The sequence below is a fragment of the Peromyscus californicus genome, unplaced genomic scaffold (assembly GCF_007827085.1).
Source record: "Peromyscus californicus insignis strain IS unplaced genomic scaffold, ASM782708v3 Scaffold_12__1_contigs__length_115047231, whole genome shotgun sequence".
Classification (NCBI taxonomy): Eukaryota; Metazoa; Chordata; class Mammalia; order Rodentia; family Cricetidae; genus Peromyscus; species Peromyscus californicus.
In genome coordinates this window covers 46304287-46324373 of record NW_026294413.1, presented here as the reverse complement: position 1 = coordinate 46324373, position 20087 = coordinate 46304287, and the positions used below count along the sequence as shown (strand labels likewise).

Below are 20087 nucleotides of genomic sequence, written 5' to 3'. Positions count from 1 at the left end.
AGGTTCTTTACTTGTTTTGGTTAGAGTTACCACAAGATAGTTTATATTATCTGTGGCTATTGTAAAGGGTATTGTTCCTCTGATTTCTTTCTCAGCCCATTTATCATTTGTATCTAAAGGACTACTGATTATTTTGAGTTAATCTTGTATCCTGCCACATTATTGAAGGTGTTTATCAGCTGTAGGAGTTCCCTGGTAGAATTTTGGGGATCACTTATGTATACTATCATATCATCTTCAAATAGTAAAAGTTTGACTTCTTCCTTTCCAATTTGTATCCCCTTGATCTCCTTTTGTTGTCTTATTGCTCTAGCTCGAACTTCAAGTACTATATTGAATAGATATGGAGAGAGTGAACAGCTTTGTCTTATTCCTGATTTTAGTGGAATCGCTTCGAGTTTCTCCCCATTTAGTTTGATGTTGGCCTTTGGCTTGCTGTATTTTGCCTTTGTTATGTTTAGGTATGTTCCTTGTATCCCTGATCTCTCTAGGACCTTTAACATGAAGGGGTGTTGGGTTTGTCAAAGGCTTTTCCAGCATCTAATGAGATGATCATGCGTCTTTTTTCTTTCAATTTGTTTATATGATAGATTACATCGACAGATTTTTGTATGTTGAACCATCCCTGCATCTTCTTCAATCGCCCAACCTTTTCCTTTTTATGGCTTTCCTTTCCCATTTGAATAAATTCTTTGACCAAAATCTTGTCAGCACTTTTCATACTATCCTCCCACCAACAAACCCCATCTCAAGGCCATACGTAAGAAATCCTATTGTTTCTACCTGAAAAAGCATAGCCCTGTGTGACACAGTGGTTTCAATTTGATGATCACTGGTCACAGTCATGGTGCCTAGGCACTTGAAATTGCCCAGTTAGATGCAGTGTTCACCACTGAGTAACAAAAATCCCTACCAAGCTGGTTGGTTTCACACACAGAAAAATGCAGATGCTGGACCAGGCCAGTGGTTCAAGGTTTCTATGAATGCCATTATCTTTCCTTGGATTATTGTGGAGGATAATTTGCTGTTACCCCTGACATTGCATCTCTTCTTCTAGATTGAAATCATGTGGGAGAAAAAGAGGAAGGACTTATATCATTATGTTGAGAAAACATAACTTTCCCAAAGACCCTGTGTCTTAGTTAGGGTTTCTATTGCTGTGAAGAGACACCCTGACCTTGGAAACTCTTATAAAGGAAAACATTTAATTGGGGTGGCTCGCTTACAGTTCAGAGGTTCCATTATCATCATGGTAGGAGCATGGTGGCATGCAGGGAGACATGGTGCTGGCAAAGTAGCTGAGAGTCCTACATCTTGCAGGCCACAGGAAGTCGACTGGGCAGTATCCCGAGCATAGGAAACCTCAAAGCCCGCCTCTACAGTGACACACTTGCTCCAACAGAGCCATACCCACTCCAACAAAGCCACATCTGTGAGATTATTGGGGCCAATTACATTCAATCTACCATATTCCACTCCCTGGCCCCATCATGCAAAATGTGTTTAGTCCAAGTTCAAAAGTCCCCATAGTCTATCACAGCCTCAACAATGTTTTAAAATCCAAAGTTCAGAGTCTCTTCTGAGATTCGTGCAATCTCTTAACTATAATCACCTGTAAAAATCAAAATCAGAAAGCAGATCACATATTTCAACATATAACGGCACAGGATATACATTACTGTTCCAAGCATAGGGAAGGGAGCATAGCGAGGAATTACTGAATCAAAGTAAGATAAAAAACCAGCTGGGCAAACTCCAGACTCTGCATCTTCATGTCTGATGTCAAAACGCTTTTCAGATGTCGAACTCTGCTCCATTTCCTTGACTGCAACACACTTCTTTCTCTTGGGCTGGTTCCACTCTCTGTTAGCAGCTCTCCTCGGCAGGCATCCAATGACTCTGGCATCTCTTAACATCTTGGGTTCTTCAAGGGAATCCAGGCTTCAACTTTACAGCTTCACAAAATGGCCTGTCTACCAGACCTCCATTCAGGGACACCCCTGACACATGCCTGGCCTCAGCAGCTTTCCTTGGTCTCTGGTGCAAATTCCACAACCTGTTTCTTCTATCCTTAATTCTAAAGCCAGAACCACATGGCTGCTAAGTTCTGCTGCTTGCTGGGGCTGGAACATGGCCCTTTCACCAGCTTTCCGGTGATCGTTACCTTCACTGCGTAAGCTTGGCTGTCCTTGAACTTGCTCTGTAGACCAGGTTAGCCTCAAACTCAGAGACCTGCCAGGCTCTGCCATACAAATGCTGGGATTAAAAGTGTGTGCCACCACACCAGGCTCTCAACTTTTTTTTTTAATTCTTTTACATAAATTGGAAACTTAGCTGGGTGGGATCTTGCCCTGAGGTCACCACTCCCTTTATTCCATTTCTTACTCTGTTTATCTCCTTGAACACAGAACTTAGCTCCATTCCACTTTCTGATGCCCTTTTTCCTCCTCAAATATTTTTCCTTGCTTAGCCTGCTCCTTTTCATTATAAATCTTTATCAGAGTTAACACTAATAATCACACCACAGAGTTTATACTAGGCTGTTTTGAGATTTCCTCTGCCAATAGTATTAATCCAAAACTCTTCACTTTAGCCTTAGGGATGGCTCTTCAGACAAGAGCAAAAAGATGCCACTTTTTTTTACCAAAATGTCTTAAGACCAGTCTTTAGGCCACATACTAACATTCTCCTCTGAAACCTCTTGATCCCCACAGTTCATCAGATCACACTCACCACCACTGTCTTCTATGCTCCTACTAGTATGGCCCATTAAGCAGCACTTAAAGTCTACATTACTCCAAACAAAAACATGGTCAGTCCTATGACAACAATACCCCAGTCCTTGGTACCAACTTTTTAGGATTTCTATTGCTGTGAAGAGACACCATGACCTTGGAAACTCTTATAAAGGAAAACATTTAATTGGGGTTGCTCACTTGCAGTTCAGAGGTCCAGTCCATTATCATCATGGCAGGAGCATAGCATCATGTAGGCAGACATGGTGCTGGACAAGTCGCTGAGAGTCCTACATCTTGCAGGCCACAGGAAGGCAACTGAAACACTGGCCAGTAACCTGAGCATAGGAAACCTCAGAGCCTGCCCCCATAGTGGCATACTTGCTTCAACAGGGATATACCCACTCCCACAAAGCTACACCTCCTAATAGTGCCACTCCCTATGAGATTATAGGGTCCAATTACATTCAATCTACCACACCCTGCATGCCTCACTGGGCCCAACAGGCTACACATGGCCACACCCAACAACAGGAAAAGTGGGAGATATAATTCCCAGCTGGTTCACTGATATCCAGAATAATCTTGGGTTGCTTACAGTAAGAAAAAGGAAGTAGCTTCTGGGAAGCCCTGTTTCCTTTCCAATTCCCTTCTCACATACCATCTGATAGACAGCTGAGCCCCCTCAGGTAGCTTCCTGCTGTACTCTAAGTAGTTTTTATGCTTCCTAGCTATCATCGCTCTCCAGCCTCAGCATCATATTGCCCTGTACTTACTGTGACCATCCCCTTCAGTCTCATCCTTCCTGGGTCCAACAAAGCCGTCTTCCACCTCTGAGCTTTCATACATTTGGTCCCCTCTGCCTGCCATGCTTTCCCCCTACTATGCGTGCTGGAATCTCTCTCATCCTTTAGGCTTTAGTTGAAAGGCCCCTCCTCCTGGGAGGTTGTTCTTGTCCCCCTTCTTCTGATGGAGTTTCCATCACAGGACCTGTGCAGCACCTACCCAGGTGTGTGACAGTTTGCCAGGCTTTGATAAGGGTCATAAGAAGGGACATTACAGTCGTAGAGACAGACTGGGGAGGGAGTGAACTAGTAAGCAATGGCTAAACTGCAAAACAGGTGAGAAGAAAGCCTGAAACAGCACATTCAGACATTGTTCATAGCCATGTGTGGTAGACATCTGGAATCCCAGCACTGAGGAGGCTGAGGCGTGGGTGTGAGGCCAGCCTAGACCAGATAAGACCCTGTGTCAAAACAGAAAAGGAAGGAGGGAATAGGAAGGGAGAAACTTTTCATAGGTAACAGGGTTTCAACCTGCACATGTAATGAATCAAATAAATCAAAGAAAACTTGCTGGCTGTGGTCTTATTGGAAATCAGTACGCCAGACCATAGTTAACAGGCTAGGGGCTGCTAGGAGGGCTGAGCAAAACTCACCAGAGAAAGTGATGCTAGACTCTTCTCCTGTGTAACCTTCCAACCACGTTTAGATTTATCACATACCCACCACCCTCTGAGAACCTCCCCTTACCTCTGCAGTTTGGTTCTCAGAAGTATTTCAGTAGTGGACAGTTGTCAACAGACTGTGAAAACCCCAGCCAATGCTGACAGCTCTGCGCTGGCCAAGGAGTACATGTCCCATCTGGAGCATGGAGGACTTCACATGTATCCATGAAAGCCAGGCTCTTCCAGGATGACTTGAAGACAGAGGTGGTATTATGTGCAACCTGTGCTCAAATTAAGCAGAATACGAGGGTTGCATGGCTCCATTAACAACCTCCATTTTCCATTCTCCTGTGTGTGCTTTGTACAACAATGACCACTCCCTGAATACCAAGAGAAGCAAACCTCACATCCACTGTGAAAATATTAGCAGTGACCTCACTGGCCTGGTAGGCAATCTCAGCACTCTGTTGCCATGCTCTGCATGGCTCCAAGGATTGACCTAACTGGAGCAGAGAGGGGATGAAGAAATGACAGACACACAGATGTGGAAAAACTGGAATTGAGTGGGCTGGGCTCTCTGACAGAACCATAGCACCTGGGAAGTTCAGCATGTTTATTATATACAGTTGGACCAGTAGGCAGAGTTATTGTATACAGCCGAACAAAGTGGCAGATTTAGCTAATTTCAGTAGGAACAGGCTCTGTAGGAAAGCAGTCTTCAGATCATAAATAAGGAGAGGAAACTATGGGGGACATTTTCTGCACACACTCAACATAGTCACTTGGACCAGAAGAAGGCTTTGCCACTCCCAAGGGGCACTGGGGTCCTTAACAAGGTCTTGCCCATGTCAACAACACACTCACTCAGGTTTTCACAAGCTCCCTCCACCTTGTGAATGAGTCTGTCACATCTCCTGACCTGAGCTGTCCTCTTTCTGTTGGGGTTTTGTTGGTATATCTCAATCACCCTCCTGCCTTCCCAGGCTTGATTCAGTTATGGGAACCTGAATCTGGTGTTAATACCACATGACTGTTTCTAAGACAGTAACTGCCGATTGACATGTTTGCTGAGATTTCCAAAGGCAGAACCAGTGAAACCCATTCGTCTGTATTAATAATATCCCTGGCAAACTCCACATGAATTGCATTTGGCTTTCTTGCACAGAATGCGGTTGGGGTTGAGGAGCACTGATATTCAAGGGCTAACATCACAGCTTACTTGCTTCTAGATAGTCTCCTTATTAGGCAGTAATCCCAAGTGCCCTCCCCCATGTACAAGGTTCCCAGTGCCTTTCTTCATAGCATCCCACTGCAGCCCATAGAGGAAGCAGCCAGGAATGCTGGGAAATCGTTCTAAGACATCACAGAAGCAGATGTACTGACAGGCTAACTTATTCCAGGAAGTAAAGCAGTCCTGACATCACGATAGGAGGGTTTGCTTAGCAACTTCCAGGAGAGTCCAGTGCAGAACTCAAGGCATGGTGGGCTCCTGTGTGTATGTTGCTGGAAATAGCCGAGAGGTTGAGCAGGACGAAAGAAACTTCATACAGGAGTCCAGAATGCTGGACAAGGAGCATACACTCATCTCATTGGTTTGTTTGCCCTTGTCTTTTCTTCATGTGCGAAGCAAGCGCTCAGAGGATTGGTTCTGTTGCCAGCTAGCCATCTTGAAGAAAGAGATCAGTGACGCTTCTTGACTTTTAGCATTTAATAGAAAATGGAAGAGTGTACACTGAACACCTGCGGCTACCGTCTAGCTTGGCTGGTGCTCCACTCTGCCAGCGTTTGCACGTCATCTCGCTTGGCTTTGGAGTCAACTAGACATTGTTTCCACCCAGGCTTTGCCTTAAAGTGTCAAGAACAGTAGCTATACTCAGCCCAGAGTTTGAGGTTTGTGACATTTCTTCACTTCTCACTTCTCTAGGGGATTGTCCTTGACTTGTGACCATGAATGTGCAGTTATCAGTTGAGGACCTTAGTCCATCCTGGTATGGCACTGGGGCTTTCTCTTCTCTTCTGAGCCAGCTAGAGTAGGAATGAAAGAAAAAGGAAAAGTGGCAGGCCGAGTGAGTCTAGTCACATGTCATCTTATCCTCAGGTCACATTTGTCTCACCTGGTTGTCAACTTCTCATTCTGTCTGTTTGGTAGAACTTGCCCACGTTTTCCTATTCATAGACTTTGGGGTTTTGATCTTTGCTTTTAAAAGATGTATGCTTCCTAGGGACTCCCAATAGGCCTGCCCACTTTGAGTTTTTTCAGTCCCAAGGAAAGCTTGTCGTTTCAGAGATCTGGCTGAATCAGTTTATAAGTCCAGGAGGCATGTGCCACCACATTCACATAGTAATATACATGCCAAGATGATCAGTTGTGCAAACCTTGTTACAACACACACACACACCTAACCAGTTACACATTCCATGGCTTTCCTTCTTGACTTCTTTTACAGCAAGCTTCCTGCTGAAAAAGAAAAAGGGGCAGAGTAGAGGAGGGCAGTGAGAAAGCAGACAGCAGTAGAAAGGGGCCTGTTGATATTAAATGAGGAATGCATGCCATACACATAAGTGTGAATGAGAAGGAAAAACTCTAATGTCAGTGAAGGCCAAGAGTCGTACTTCTAATTGTCCTTCAATCTCTGACCCTTGGCCACCTGGATAGTTTGTTTTCTAGAGCCATGTCTGGTTTCTTTGTTTGTTTATTTTAATAAAAACTGGAAATGCTCAGGGGAGGATACGATTATGGCTGTGAACTCAAGCTCACAGGAAGAGATGAAGGGCGACACTGGCAGCAGAGCAAATATAAATGTTACTATGTGGTTAGAAACTGAAATACATACTTCCAGCATGGCCCCTTTCCACCCCATTCCAAACACGCTCTGCTGTCTCCTTGCCTGAAAGACTTCTCCTCCTCCATACCAGATTCAAAACCCACTGCCATTCAGGCTTCCTCCTTGAAGCCCGTCCAGTCCGTTAGGACCCACAGCCATGCTCGCTACATGAGTCCCTAACAACTGCTAATTATTTTATGTGCATCAAATTTATTTGTGTTCTTCTAGAATGATTTCATGGCAGAGATGCAAGCCATGTGTACCTACCTCTTTCTTCTTACCTCCCCACAGCACTCTGGAGCTTGGACTGTTTGTAAAAGCTCACAAAAGTCCTGAGCACAAGTGTCCATCGTTGATCAGTTGTAGAAGGAAGCACTGTTTGTAAAAGTGCACACACACACACACACACACACACATACACATACACACACACACACACACACACACACACACACACACACAGTCCTGACTACAAGTGTCCATCATCCATCATTGACCAGTTATAGAGGGAGGCGAAACTGGTGTTGGAAATTGGGCTGAAAACCAGTAACATCAGAACATAGTATGAAGGTTTTCTAGTTTTGGGGTGTGTGTGTGTGTGTGTGTGTGTGTGTGTGTGTGTGTGTGTGTGTGTGTAAATAAATTGTGATCTCAACTGACTTAGCACTAAAATGGATTCTCTTTAAACTAGAGCACACAGAATACACGTAAGTTATGAGATAGTAGGATTATCTTGTTCTTACTAGTCTTTTTTTAGCCTTGCTACAGTAACTGTTTCAACCACCATACAGCCTAGCTTTGTATACTTAGGAGAGAAAGTGGCACCAGTCACATCCTCGGTTTTCAAAACAGCAAACGATGGAGATGCCTTTGACTGGGTCTGAGGAGACGCTGGCTCTAATCTCAGCTCAAGCAGTAATTAGCCATATTCCCTCAGGAAAGTCTTCTCAGCCCTTGAGTCTCTGTGTCCTCCTTTCTGTGATGAAAAGGTGATTCCCTGAGGTTCCATCAAAGCCCCATAGCCTCACCATATGAACAACTTAGATCCTTGAGCGTTTCTGGATATCTAAAGGCAAGAGGGCTGGCAGGACCCACAGGATGACCAGTTCACCTCAGATGATGAGAGAAGAGAGGAGCAGGCAGTCGTCCCTGCATGCACACCAATGCCTAGCTCTGGTGGCGGCCTCTGTGGAGCTGCTTTGAGTATCAGAAGTCACATTTCCACCACGAGAACATGTGCCCGGAGCCCTGCAGGTGCCAAAGCTGGTCAGAGTTATTGTCAGAAATGGCTCTGCAATACCCTGACATCCCCCCTGTCACGTCCTCATCTGTCTTCTCAGCTGAGATTGTAAAAGCCTCTGCTGTTGGAATGAATGATTAAAATCATCCCACAAATATTTGCTGGAGTGCTGTTAAGTGCCAGGTCATATGCTAAGTGCCCGGATGAAATATGAGGGTTTCTGACCTCCGTGCAGACGTGGTCCCCCTTATAGGCAGATTGGTGTCCTCCCCCACATTTCTTCTGCCTCAAAAGCTCTCTCTGAAATCATTTACTTCTCAGGAACATCTTGGGCTAAATGTTTTTTATTTCCACCAAGGGAAATTTGGTTGCTGTGTCCCCTGCTGTCGAAAAAGAATTTTATGAAGTGTTAAAATGTTTTCCCATGTCTGGAGAAGTCATTGCCATAGCTCATCTGAGGGAAGGGGGTAAAAAAAAAAATCTCTGTAACGCCTCAGCAGCTTGACAGCTTTTCCATTTCTTGTCAAAATCATGCTGATAGCCATTGTTTACTAATGCATTAACTGCTCAAAATATTATTTCCACTAAAAAGAAAATAGAAAGAAGAAAAGAAAACATATCCTTTGATCTCGGGGAATAAATATCCAAAGAAAATACTGTCTGAAGGCTTCCAAATGAAGGAGCACCACCAAATGTTCTATTTCTCACAGTACCAAAACTGACAGAAGACACTAAAAGCTTACTACAATGGAGTGGACACTTTTTAGTGTCTTTCTTTTCAATTTTACCAAAAATACAATTCTAAGTTAAAAAAAAAACAACTTTTTTTAATCGTGCACACACACGCGTGCGCGTGTGTGCACGGGCACATACCCACACAGACAGAGACACACACACAGTGAGAACAATTAAGCCTTACCCTCTAGAACAAACAAGAACTAGGGAAGGCTCCATTTCAAGATTCAGTGTGCTCCATTATCATTAACGAAGCAACTCAGGATAGACAGCTTTTATCTAGTACTAAAACCCGGTAGCTTGATAGGTCCCCAGTCTTGAGACTGAACAAAAGGCTTCTGTCAAATGTGAGTGGAGCTTTCTATTAGTGACTTCTGTCAAGTGTGGGCGGGGCTATCTGTTAGTGGCTTAGGGAACAGATCTTGGCTACTTTGGACAAAAGCCACACAAAATGTATTTCTGCAAAATTTGTTTGAAAGGAAGACATTCAAAGTGAGAACAAGCCACTGCGAGACAGAGATGATGTGTTCTTGAGGCAGAGAGTGCATCTTCGCATAATTTTGCCAAAGGAAGAAATCATCCCAGGAAGAGAGTGGGAGTAGCTGGAATGTGAGTGGATTTCTCCTGAGACCTAAACAGAACAGATCCAGAACCCACGCAGCACAAAGTTTGCTGACCCTGACCCAGAGATTTCCAGCACTTGACAGCAGATTTAGTATTACCTACTGTGGTGGTTCTCAACCTGTGGGCCATGACCCTTTCACAAGAGTCTCCTGAAACCATCAGGAAGCACAGATATTTGCATTACAATTCATAACAATAGCAAAGTTACAGTTATGAAATGGCAACGAAAATAATTTTATGGTTGCGGTCACCACAGCATGAGGAACTGTATTAAAGGGTTGTGGCATTAGGAAGGCAGAGGGAATGGGAGAGAAGGGCAAGGCACGCCAGAGCCACATGCTCAAGTGGGCTAGTGTTCCTTCAATTCTCATAGAGTCTTTCAGAGCCAGCGGAGGCCCAAAAGAAAAATGAATCACTATTTGGGTGTCACAAGGATGAAAATGCTCTCAGAATCTAGCTTTGTCCTCTCCCTGCAAGAGACCACGCTCTTCACTGTACCCCAGCTACTGAGAAAAGGGCCCATTTCCTGAGTCTAGACTCGCTCGGTTGTTTGTGAAGGAAGCTGCAAATGTGGGTGTTGGTGGAATGGAGACTTGGTTGATACGTGATTCTTTCCTTCTTCCACCTGTCAAGAAAAGCCAGCCATAATGGCTTCTGACCTGTCGTTGGCCGGGAAGAGGAAAACAACCAGAGATAAACCAAACCAACCAAACAAACCAAACATTTAGGGAGCATAATTGGAGAACAATTAACAGTAGCTCTCAAAACTAATAATCCCGATACTCCTTTTTCATAGCCACTGCCAGAATCTTTTAATAAAGATGTTTTTAGAAAGTTGTCAGAAACCATGTCTGAACATGCTCATTGGAGCCTTATCAATGTAGACACAGGAGCAACTTCCAGGATACGGTGTAAGTGAGACAAAGCAAGACACAGGAGCAGTGTTAGCATTTGGTGAATGGGCTAGAAAGCTGCACACCTGTGCACTGTATGCATCCCTTCTTATCTTGCTGCCTGTGCCAGGATCTCCCAACATCCTTTGTTGTTAGAGGAGCTGGTGAAGGGGCTCACGCACGGAAGGTAGTTTTTTACTGCTCACTTTGTTTCCTTTGTGTTATGTACATATATTACTTTTGTTGAGTCAATGGTGGAAATCTAGTCAGAGAATTTGTGGGATTTATAAAGCCTTGGAAATGCCGTATGTTGCAAGGACCCATTGCATGTTTAATCTCATGCAGTTTTCTTCTGGTGCTTCCTACAGCATTTGGATGTGTGCATTACAAAGGTGCTGTACCTTCACACAGCCTCTGGGATTGACCTAAGCGGGAGAGCAAGGGCATGAAGAAAGGGCAGACACAGAGAAAAGCTGGAAGCCCATGGGTTGGGCTCTCTGACAGAGCTGCAGCACCTGGGAAACTCAGCGTGTTTATTATATGCAGTTGAACAGGAGGTGGTGGTTTCATACACCACTGAACAGAAGGCAGAGTTATTATATACTGATAAACAAGGAGGTAGGATTCATATATATATATATATATATATATATATATATATATATATATATATATAAACAAGAAGGTAGGATTCTTATATACAGCTGAACAAGGAGGCAGGTTTAGCTAATCACAGTAGGAGCAGGCTCTTTAGGGGAGGAGCCTTCCAGGAGGAGAAAGCTATGGTGGACACTTTCTGTACACACCGTCAACATCATTGTTCATACAGAAGGAAGTCTTTGCAATCACTCTCAGCCTCACCTGAGGAAGACTTTGCTGCTCCCAAGATGCTGGGGCACAGGGGCCTTTGACATGGCCGTACCTGTGTCAACAGCATACTTTCACACTCAGACTTCACCTGCTCCCTACACAGGGGGTCTGAAGTTCACCTTACTGAAGCAGGATTTGTACAGATCTTTATGTCATTGCCTGCCTAATATCTTCGTATTTATTTGAGCAGTTTGACCATTTCCTACTTGCTTGGAATTTGCCAAACCAAGATCCTCCTGTTTTTTAAAATATTTTTTCAGTATCCCATTCCTTAAAAGAAACCCCTGTTGTGCCTCATCTAACCAGGCAGTTGAGAAATCAAGATTGAGGCTGGGATTTGGGGGTTCGAGTGAATTCAGTGTCACATGATGGCCTTCTGAGTCATCTCAAGACAAAGCCCCTAACTGCCCTGTCATTCCTCAACGTGGAAGTTCAGGCCAGGCCTCTCTTGCACATTGCTGCCATGGTCTCCTGCTTCCCTGGCTCTCATCCAAGCAGCTCCTCCTCTCAGGCACCAGCTGAGGACCGTGAAGGAGTCAGGAGTTTCCACCCCTGACCTCTTCCACATGGCCAGTGCTTACTGCTCTCCTTGGACATCTGGTAGACCTCTGGGTGCCGGTCATGAGACTGCAATCAGTGATGGCATTCTCTCTCTGGGATGGGATGGCAAGTCTCCCACCTATGGCCAGTGCACCCCAGTTCTACCACTCCATCTAAAGCCTCATTTCTTCTTTTGTCCCTCCTTCCCATGAAGAATTCCCCGCCCCCAGCTTTTAGCATTTAAAGACAACAATAACAAGCTAGGCGAGGGAGGTCAACTATTTCATTTGATATATGCCTTTGAAAATCCCTTCTGAGCTATTCATGGAGGATTTGGAAATATGTTATCCCTTAAAAGCCAAAAAGGGAATTCTTCTGAAACCTACAGAGTTAAGGCTCTATCATGAGCCTGATAGCATTAAAAACAAAAATTAGGCTTGCAAGATTTGTTTGAGGTGCTTTATGTAGGAAAGCCTGCTGCCGGGAAGAATGTAATCAGTTGCTCCAGATATTTGGGCCACTAAATGGATTTAAGTTCTTTTCACAGCTGTGTAGCTGCAGCACGGGATATTGGAGGTACCAGGGCTGTGGGGGAGAATGCAGTGAAGGAAAAAGGACTATATTCTTGCTAGGTACCTGCCTTTCCATCTCAGTGCTTTCAATACTTCTCTGTCCCATGCTAAAAATTCAAAGATCTCATAAAGGCCCAGCATCTGACATCTGCATCGGATGCTCTGCTTTTCCTCCAGAGCATTTGTTTAAATGGAGTCTGTGTCTCCATACATGAATGTCCTGTTCTAAACAAAGCTCCTTTTCCTCAAGAAGGCTAAAGACAAGTGCCTCTCATGATAGTTCATAAAGAAAATCTTGGAATTCAAGGCCACACTCTGTTCCTGCTGAGGAGGCCCAGGGGAATGCCACCGTCACTCTCTAGTGCCTCTGCCCTGGGCCTGGGAGATCCCTTGCAAGGGAGGATGCTTGATGGCCAAGACATTGGAAGTGGGTTCCTATACCCAGCAAGACCTCATGTAACACGAAATGGTGCCAGAGGAATCCCAAGATGCACGGAGTGGAAGAGACATGAAGATAGGTGTAGAGACTCTGAAAGACGGAGGCCTTCGGTTAGAACAGCAACCACAGGTAACCCAAAGACTGCTCTGGAAGGATAGAGGGCTGAGAAGAAAGAACAGTGACTTGGACTGTTGACTACTCTCCTGGAGGCAGGAAGCTTCTACTGGGCTCAGCCAGGTTCAAGCACCACATACTGAATTTACAAACACATACCCTTTGCCAGCTCCAGTTTGTCTGGTCCATCAGTCCCTATGAAGGACAACCATGTACATCACAGCAGGAAAGATGACACAGAACAGCCTCCAAAATTAAGGACACTTTTACTTGGGGAAATTATATTCTGCCTGGTGGGGTCACCTTAAATTGACCCATTGGAGATCACAGAGTCTGATGTGCAACCAATCAATCCTACCATGAGAGCAGCTGCTACAAGAAGAATAGGGGGTGAGCCATGCTGCTAGACTGCTGTCCAGTGGCCCAACGTGGCTATTTTAACTGAAGTTCATTACAATTCCATGACATTTGGGTCAAGTTCCTGATGCAGTTTTCCTGGAAGCTGCTTGCTGAGATGTGCACATACCCTCCAATAGACTCCTTTAGTGCGTGTAATTTAGTGTTTTTTGGTGTATTCCCTTAGGCTTGCAATCACCATCAGTCAGTTGTAGAACAGGGTCATCTCTTTAAACAATTCCTTGTAATTGTTTAAACAAACGTTGTAATTGTAGCTGTCCTTTATCCTTCTCCCAAACCAGAGACAAACACCTCCTTTCTATGTGGTTAGTTCCTTCTTCTGGACATTTATGTGGAGGGAATTGTCATCTGTGGTCTTGATGATTAACTTTACTAACCAAGCATAGTTTTCTCAAGGGACATCTATCCTGTAATAAGTATCAATACTTCATGATTTTTCCATGAATTTCTATTCTACATTGTGGTATACCAATTTTCAATTAATACATTACTTCGTATCCTTTCATATTCTCTTTGGGTATTCTGAGTGAGGTTGTTATCAGTATTTTTTAAAGTAGTTAATTAAGTTACTTTATCAAGAAAGAAGTCTGTTCTACACCCAGCAGATGTCCAAACATCTGGGGATAGGGGAAAGCACAAGAGAAGATTTATAAACTATTTAGTTTTGAAGAAATGGTCTTCTTTGTGTGTCTATTATGTTTGTATGTATATGCATATATATGTATTTTGCCTACATGTATGTCTGTGTACCACCTGCATGCCTGGTGCCTATGGAAGCCAGAAGAGGGTGTCAGATCCTCTGGGACTAGGAGTGACAGACAGTTGTGAACCATGTGGGTACTGGGAATTGAACCCTGTCCTCTGAAAGAACAGTCAGTGATCTTGGGGCCAACTCTCACCCCAAGAAGTGGTTTTTAACATTGAAGTACAACTATGTCTGTGTGCATGTTGTATGTCTGAATGTGTCTGTACATGTGCACATGCATAGCCCATGGGATAATCACAAGAGGGATTTACAGCCACACAGGGTAATTGACAGTGTTGTTAAGGCTATGTGCCCCTTTCTTCTGTTTGTGTCAGCCTGCTGGGCAGAGTAGGCACTCTGGGATGGCATCTAATGAAGACTGGCATCCCTGAAAGCTTCTGGAGGGTTCATCACTGACTTTCCTCATGGTCCTCAGAAAACCCAGTTTATACAGAACACAAAGCAGAGGCTAGGCAAGAGTTGCAAGACGGGCCTGGCAGATCTACATTTTCTGACTGAAAGCTGTGTCAATAATAGTTCCAGAGTACCAGGGATATGCTTTGTTTGTTTGTTTGTTTGTTTTTAATAAGTAGTACTCATGGTACAGGATTTAAGCTTCTTATCTGAAACAGAAGCCTGGAGTCCTTCTTGCCTCACAGGCTGCCAAGGTGCCAAAGGCATGCTATAGTGTCCCGACCCAAGTGTGTTCTCCCTACAGCACAGCTGTCTGAGCTGCTGTTTTGAATAAATGCCAACCACCCTGTGCTGCCTGTATCCCTTCCTCTGAGAAGTGAAGTTGTGGGTGCCCTTTAGTTAGTAATTACTTGTGGCTTCACTGTACATAGAATGAGCAGTGTGAATAAAGCCAGGGAAGCATTAAGTGGTCATGTGGATCACAGACTTCTTGAGTCTTTCCCAGAGACAATGGATGACATATGGTCTTTACCTGGGACATCAAGATTAGCACCATCCTGGTTTGTGGTTTTAAAGCCATGCTATCCTTGTATCACGTTCATTGGGACATTCTCTTTGAAATGCTTTCCCCTAATGATGGATTCATCCTCACCCTAGCTCCCTTTCAGGGGCCTGAACACTTTTGTGTATAAGACAAATGTCTCGCTCAGGAGGTATCTACAGAAACAGGAGACTGAACTGGGCAGTGTAAATGCTGTGAGAGTGGTGTTCAAACCCAAGTTGAGTTGTACCATTTTTACCTTTCTGAGTTGTTGTTGTTGTTGTTGTTGTTGTTGTTGGTGGTGGTGGTGGTGGTGGTGGTGGTGGTGGTGGTGTGTGTGTGTGTGTGTGTGTGTGTGTGTGTGTGTGTGTGTGTGTGTGAGACTATGAGGTAGGAAATGTAAAAATCTCATAAGAAAAGGATATAATTAAATCCCATCTAGTTTTCCTTTTAATTCATTATCCTATAAGAGATTGAGAGAATGCCCAGAGAAGTTGAAGCCTATCTCAGAATCCTGGCATCTTTCTGAACCTCCATTCAGAGTTCAGCCCCTTTTGGGTAGCCTTCAGCAAATACTCAAGATCAATGCATCCCAGAGGCAGTTCCATGTCTGTTGTACTCAGACCTTCATCTGTGCTTGTTCTCTGTATCTCTGCTGCTCATCCCAAGCTTGAGTCAGCCTGGCTCCTCCATCTCCTCCCCACATCCTCTTCGCAAGTCGCCCCCTTGCTGCTTCCTATCAGATGGCTGCTCACCCATCCCTTCATTCAGAGCTGCTGCTGTGACTCAGGCCTCTCCATGTCCCCCATACCACTCACAATGGCACATGTGCCCTGACCTATGGCAGCAACTGCGTGGCCTGGATTAACGCATAGTCCTTCCCCTTTTCTTCTCTCATGGCCTTAGCCTCTTCCCTTCCAGCTACTTCCATGGAAAGTCCTTTTTACAGCTTCAACCTTGCAGACTTCTCTCCTGAGCAAGTCACCAGCTAAGGCCTGGCAAAATATTGCCTTCTTCCTGACAAGATCCCTTATTCCATGATCCCGACTTAGCTACTCTACTCTGTTTTCCTCAAAGTGGTCTAACATACTTCTCTTGTACAGAATCATTGTCTGCTTTCATTTCTTTATCATCTCCAAGACTTGGATCACATCAGAAAACAATAATATCTAATGTGTACATTTCTAGTAATCAGCTATCTGGTACTTGACCAGCTCCCCAGGTGTTTGTTGAATGAATGAATGAGTTTACTTCATGGCCTCAAATAAAGTAATCAAGTCCTCTAACTGACTAAGGCACATACCTTCAGTCAGCAAACCTACCTAAGTATACACGGTGTTTTCTCCTTTAACCTATACCATAGTGAGCCAGACTTTAGCTTTTGTTTCATTCTGTCCTCCATGTTCGTTAGTGGCATATCTCCCCTTCAGACCCTCCTCCATTTATGAATAGGCATCATTTACTCTTTATTGTAGCATCTTCATTAAGAGTCTTCTCTAGCAAAGAGCAGAATTTTGATTATCGCCACCCAAATACTACCCCTGAACACCATAGCATTTCCTCTTCTAAATGATGCCAGTCAAAGAGCTTTGCTGTTTAAAGCCATGGAGCCTCGTGGTCACCAGCCTTGAGATGACTTCTGGCTTCTGCGGGCTGACACTGCAAGGACAGCTGAAATGACAGTGATCCCAGCCTGCAAGTAGATAAAGCAAGTGGGGAGCCCGGGTGGCCCCAGCATGCTGCACACTGAGGGCAAAGGCCAGATGAAACCAGCACTTAGGGTAGCTCTGGGTGACAAGCCTAAAAGCCAATTCGTCTGGGTGAGGCATAGCAGGGATGCCACAGAAGCACTAGAAGAATGTAAACCACCTCTGTGGAAAATGTTCTTGTTAAAACTGAGAGAAACAGATTCATAATATAATATGAAAATGGAGTTTTCTAGATAAGTTTACAAGTGAGGTTCTTCTCAGGGAGAAAATAGCAAATACAAACATTCCATGTGAAAATACCTGGAGATCAAGGCCAAGAAGTATTTATTAGCATTGTAGGAAATATTCACACAGTCATGGGAATGGAACACACCTTACTTCCCTCTAACACAGTGGTTCTCAGCCTTCCTAAGGCTGCAGCCCTTTAATACAGTTCTTCATGCTGCGGTGACCCCCCAACCATAAAGTTATTTTCATTGCTGCTTGATAACTATAATTTTGCTACTGTTATGAATCATAATGTAAACATCTGATATGCAGGATATCTGATATGTGGCTCCTGTGAAAGGGTCATTCGACCTTCCCCCAAAGGGGTCATGACCCATAGGTTGAGAACTGCTGCTCTAGCACATCATGTTGCTCATTTTGTGTGCTAATTTTTTGCCACTGAAGGTCACTCGCCTTTGGGGGCTTTGCTATCATGACATGTTTTGGATGCCTGAAGATGTGGAAGAGAATTGAAACCCTGTTTTTTATAATAGAGCCTCAAGAATCACTTAGGAATTATGGGATACAGTGCTAGCATCCATAAGAAGTGAACTCAATATTTAGAAGTTCAGGTTTAATCATGTGACTGACTCAAAGCACTAGTTTCCTTAATCCCATGCTTACCAAATCAATAACTACTCAAGCAAGACTGAGTCTACAGTTCGTTAGCTCCATACCTAACATCCTCTAAGACCCCATCCCTTCCTCATCCCTTTCACAGTCCCTCAACATTTACCATCCAAATAGCACTGTTCCTGGAGGTAGCAGAATTAATCAATGAAGTCAAGGTAATAGAATTAAAACCCCAAATGGTGTGAGAGTCAGGAGGGGATGCTTATGAAAGTTATTGTGGGACACCAGAAGATAGGGGATGGACTCAATAAAGAATGGAGAACCACCTATGGTACTGAAGTCAGACTCAAGACTAGAGCTGCTGCTCAAGTGAGCTTTGGTCTGTCTTCACAAGAAATGAGTAGCACCTATTACCAGCCAATGGGCAGGAGGACTGGCTTGAGTCCATAGAGAAAAAAAAAACAGGGTGGGGGGAGCTGGTTCTAGAGGCTGAGGAAGCTATAACACAATGATTCATGGCCCCAGTTTGGACCTGGGACACAGTAGTGTCTTCAGTGGGTTGTACTTAAGCCCTTGAGACGGAGAACAAAGAAAATCAATACATGTTTGATTCTTGGTCTTCAGACGCTCCACCCTAATTTTACTCTGAAGCCCCTAGCCAGGCAGGACTTTATATGACCTTTATGACAGTAGCAGGGTCTGTACATCTATAGATCTAGGTCTATAATCTGTGCCCTATCAGATTTATAAACAATAACTAAAGGATGCTCCGAGGTAGATGCCCATGATCCTTTCCCCAGTCATCTATAGAATTTGTTCTAACCTAAAGTTATGGAGACAGACTTGAAGGGAGACATCCCCAACCTTGCTAAAATGTAAGTACAAAAAGGCACAAATTGGATGGATATTGATGATGTTGTTTCTACTGTGACATCATCCATAGACTCCTAGTGTCTTTGCTTTGCTTCCCTATAGTGATCACAACATAAATTACTTGTCTTGTTTGACTTCCTTGTTCACCAAAGTTGAGCAGATTGTGGCCGTTTTCAACGCTTCTACCAGACAAAAAGCCTGGGACCATTTCTCGAAAGCTCAGCGCAAGAACATAGACATTTGGCGAAAGCATTCTGAGGTTGGTGATTTTACTGTTATTTTCTAACCACCATCACACAGCTGGATTGGCAGAGAATAGAGTGGCTGTAGCCGTTAATGGTTTTGTTACAGCGGGCAGTCCTTTGCCATCGCCCTGTCTCATTGTCCCCTCCATAGCCAGCTCTACTTCGTTTCTCGTCCAGAAAAGCAGCTGGCTTCACACTTAGAACAATTTTCCCTCCTCTCCAAGGGAGAGGAGCATCTTTCCCATTCGTAGTAAAGAGCTTGCTCAGAAACAAACCAAGACACTTTCCTACAATTAGACTGAAATATATATGTATAAGCCAATTTAGAAAACAAATCGTTAAGTACGGAGCTTTTCTTCCGCGATCTATGTGGTGATGACAGTTGGCTCTTTGGGCTTGAAACGGCAAGTACGCCTTCCTCTCCATATCTTCTTGTCATCAGCCATGCCTGGTCCACTGGGCTAGCCAGGAGGTTCTGTCACATCTCTCCCCAGAGCAAAACTCACGATGGGGGCAAATGTCCAGGGTAGCTGAGTTCACAGCATCAATGCATGTGTGAAGTGTGAGTATCTCCTGCCAAGGAAAGAGGTCACAACTTGACTTTCCTTGCTACCTAGACAGGCCCAACTGTGTCCTTAGTCATTGGTCATCCAGCTGTTAATTTTGACTCCACCTGTAGTGTACGCTTTGAACCTGTAATGTAAAAGTAAGTATTCCGTCTTCCTTTGCTTCTTTTTAAGTGAGAGAATGGTTTTCATTTGGATGCCTCTTCATTCCTAGCATGTTAATATTAAAGTTCTCTAAAAGACACTCCCCTCTTTCAAAACTCACAAAGTTATAGAAGGTAAGGTTTATTTATGTAATGGTTTTGGCTCACACTTGGAGAAATAAGTATTTTATGAAGAGTTTGAGGAAACACAAAGTCCTGTGACATCAATCATCTGGGTAGCATTTTAAGTGCCCATTAACTAATGCTAAATTGCAGTTGAATACCAATGGTACTACATGTAATATCCACATGAATACTAAATAGATCCTTTATTGTCGCTGTTATTATGGCGAATGCTGAATAACTTCACAGTAATGGGCTGCTGGAAACACTAGTGTAGTTGTCTGGTAAGGGCATGTTTAAGTGGAGTGCACTAGCCTAAGAAGGTGGCTGGTGACTGATCTAGCTCACGTCCACTCTTGGGGATTGTGAGGTGGAGGTAGGATTTCTCTTGAATTTTTTAAGGGCTCCCAAAACAAAGGAAGGGTGTGTTTAGTTGA

At 44.1% G+C, this 20087-nt stretch overlaps 1 protein-coding gene across 6 annotated transcripts in view; it reads left to right on the top strand.

Annotated features, from left to right (window-relative positions):
• Window positions 1-20087, top strand: part of Enox1 (ecto-NOX disulfide-thiol exchanger 1) — a 562201-nt gene that overhangs the window by 430593 nt on the left and 111521 nt on the right. For all 6 annotated transcript variants that reach the window (XM_052732691.1, XM_052732690.1, XM_052732689.1 and 3 more), the window contains one exon: window positions 18726-18832. In XM_052732691.1, the coding sequence (XP_052588651.1) occupies window positions 18726-18832 (107 nt within the window). The remainder of the gene's footprint in view (window positions 1-18725; window positions 18833-20087) is intronic.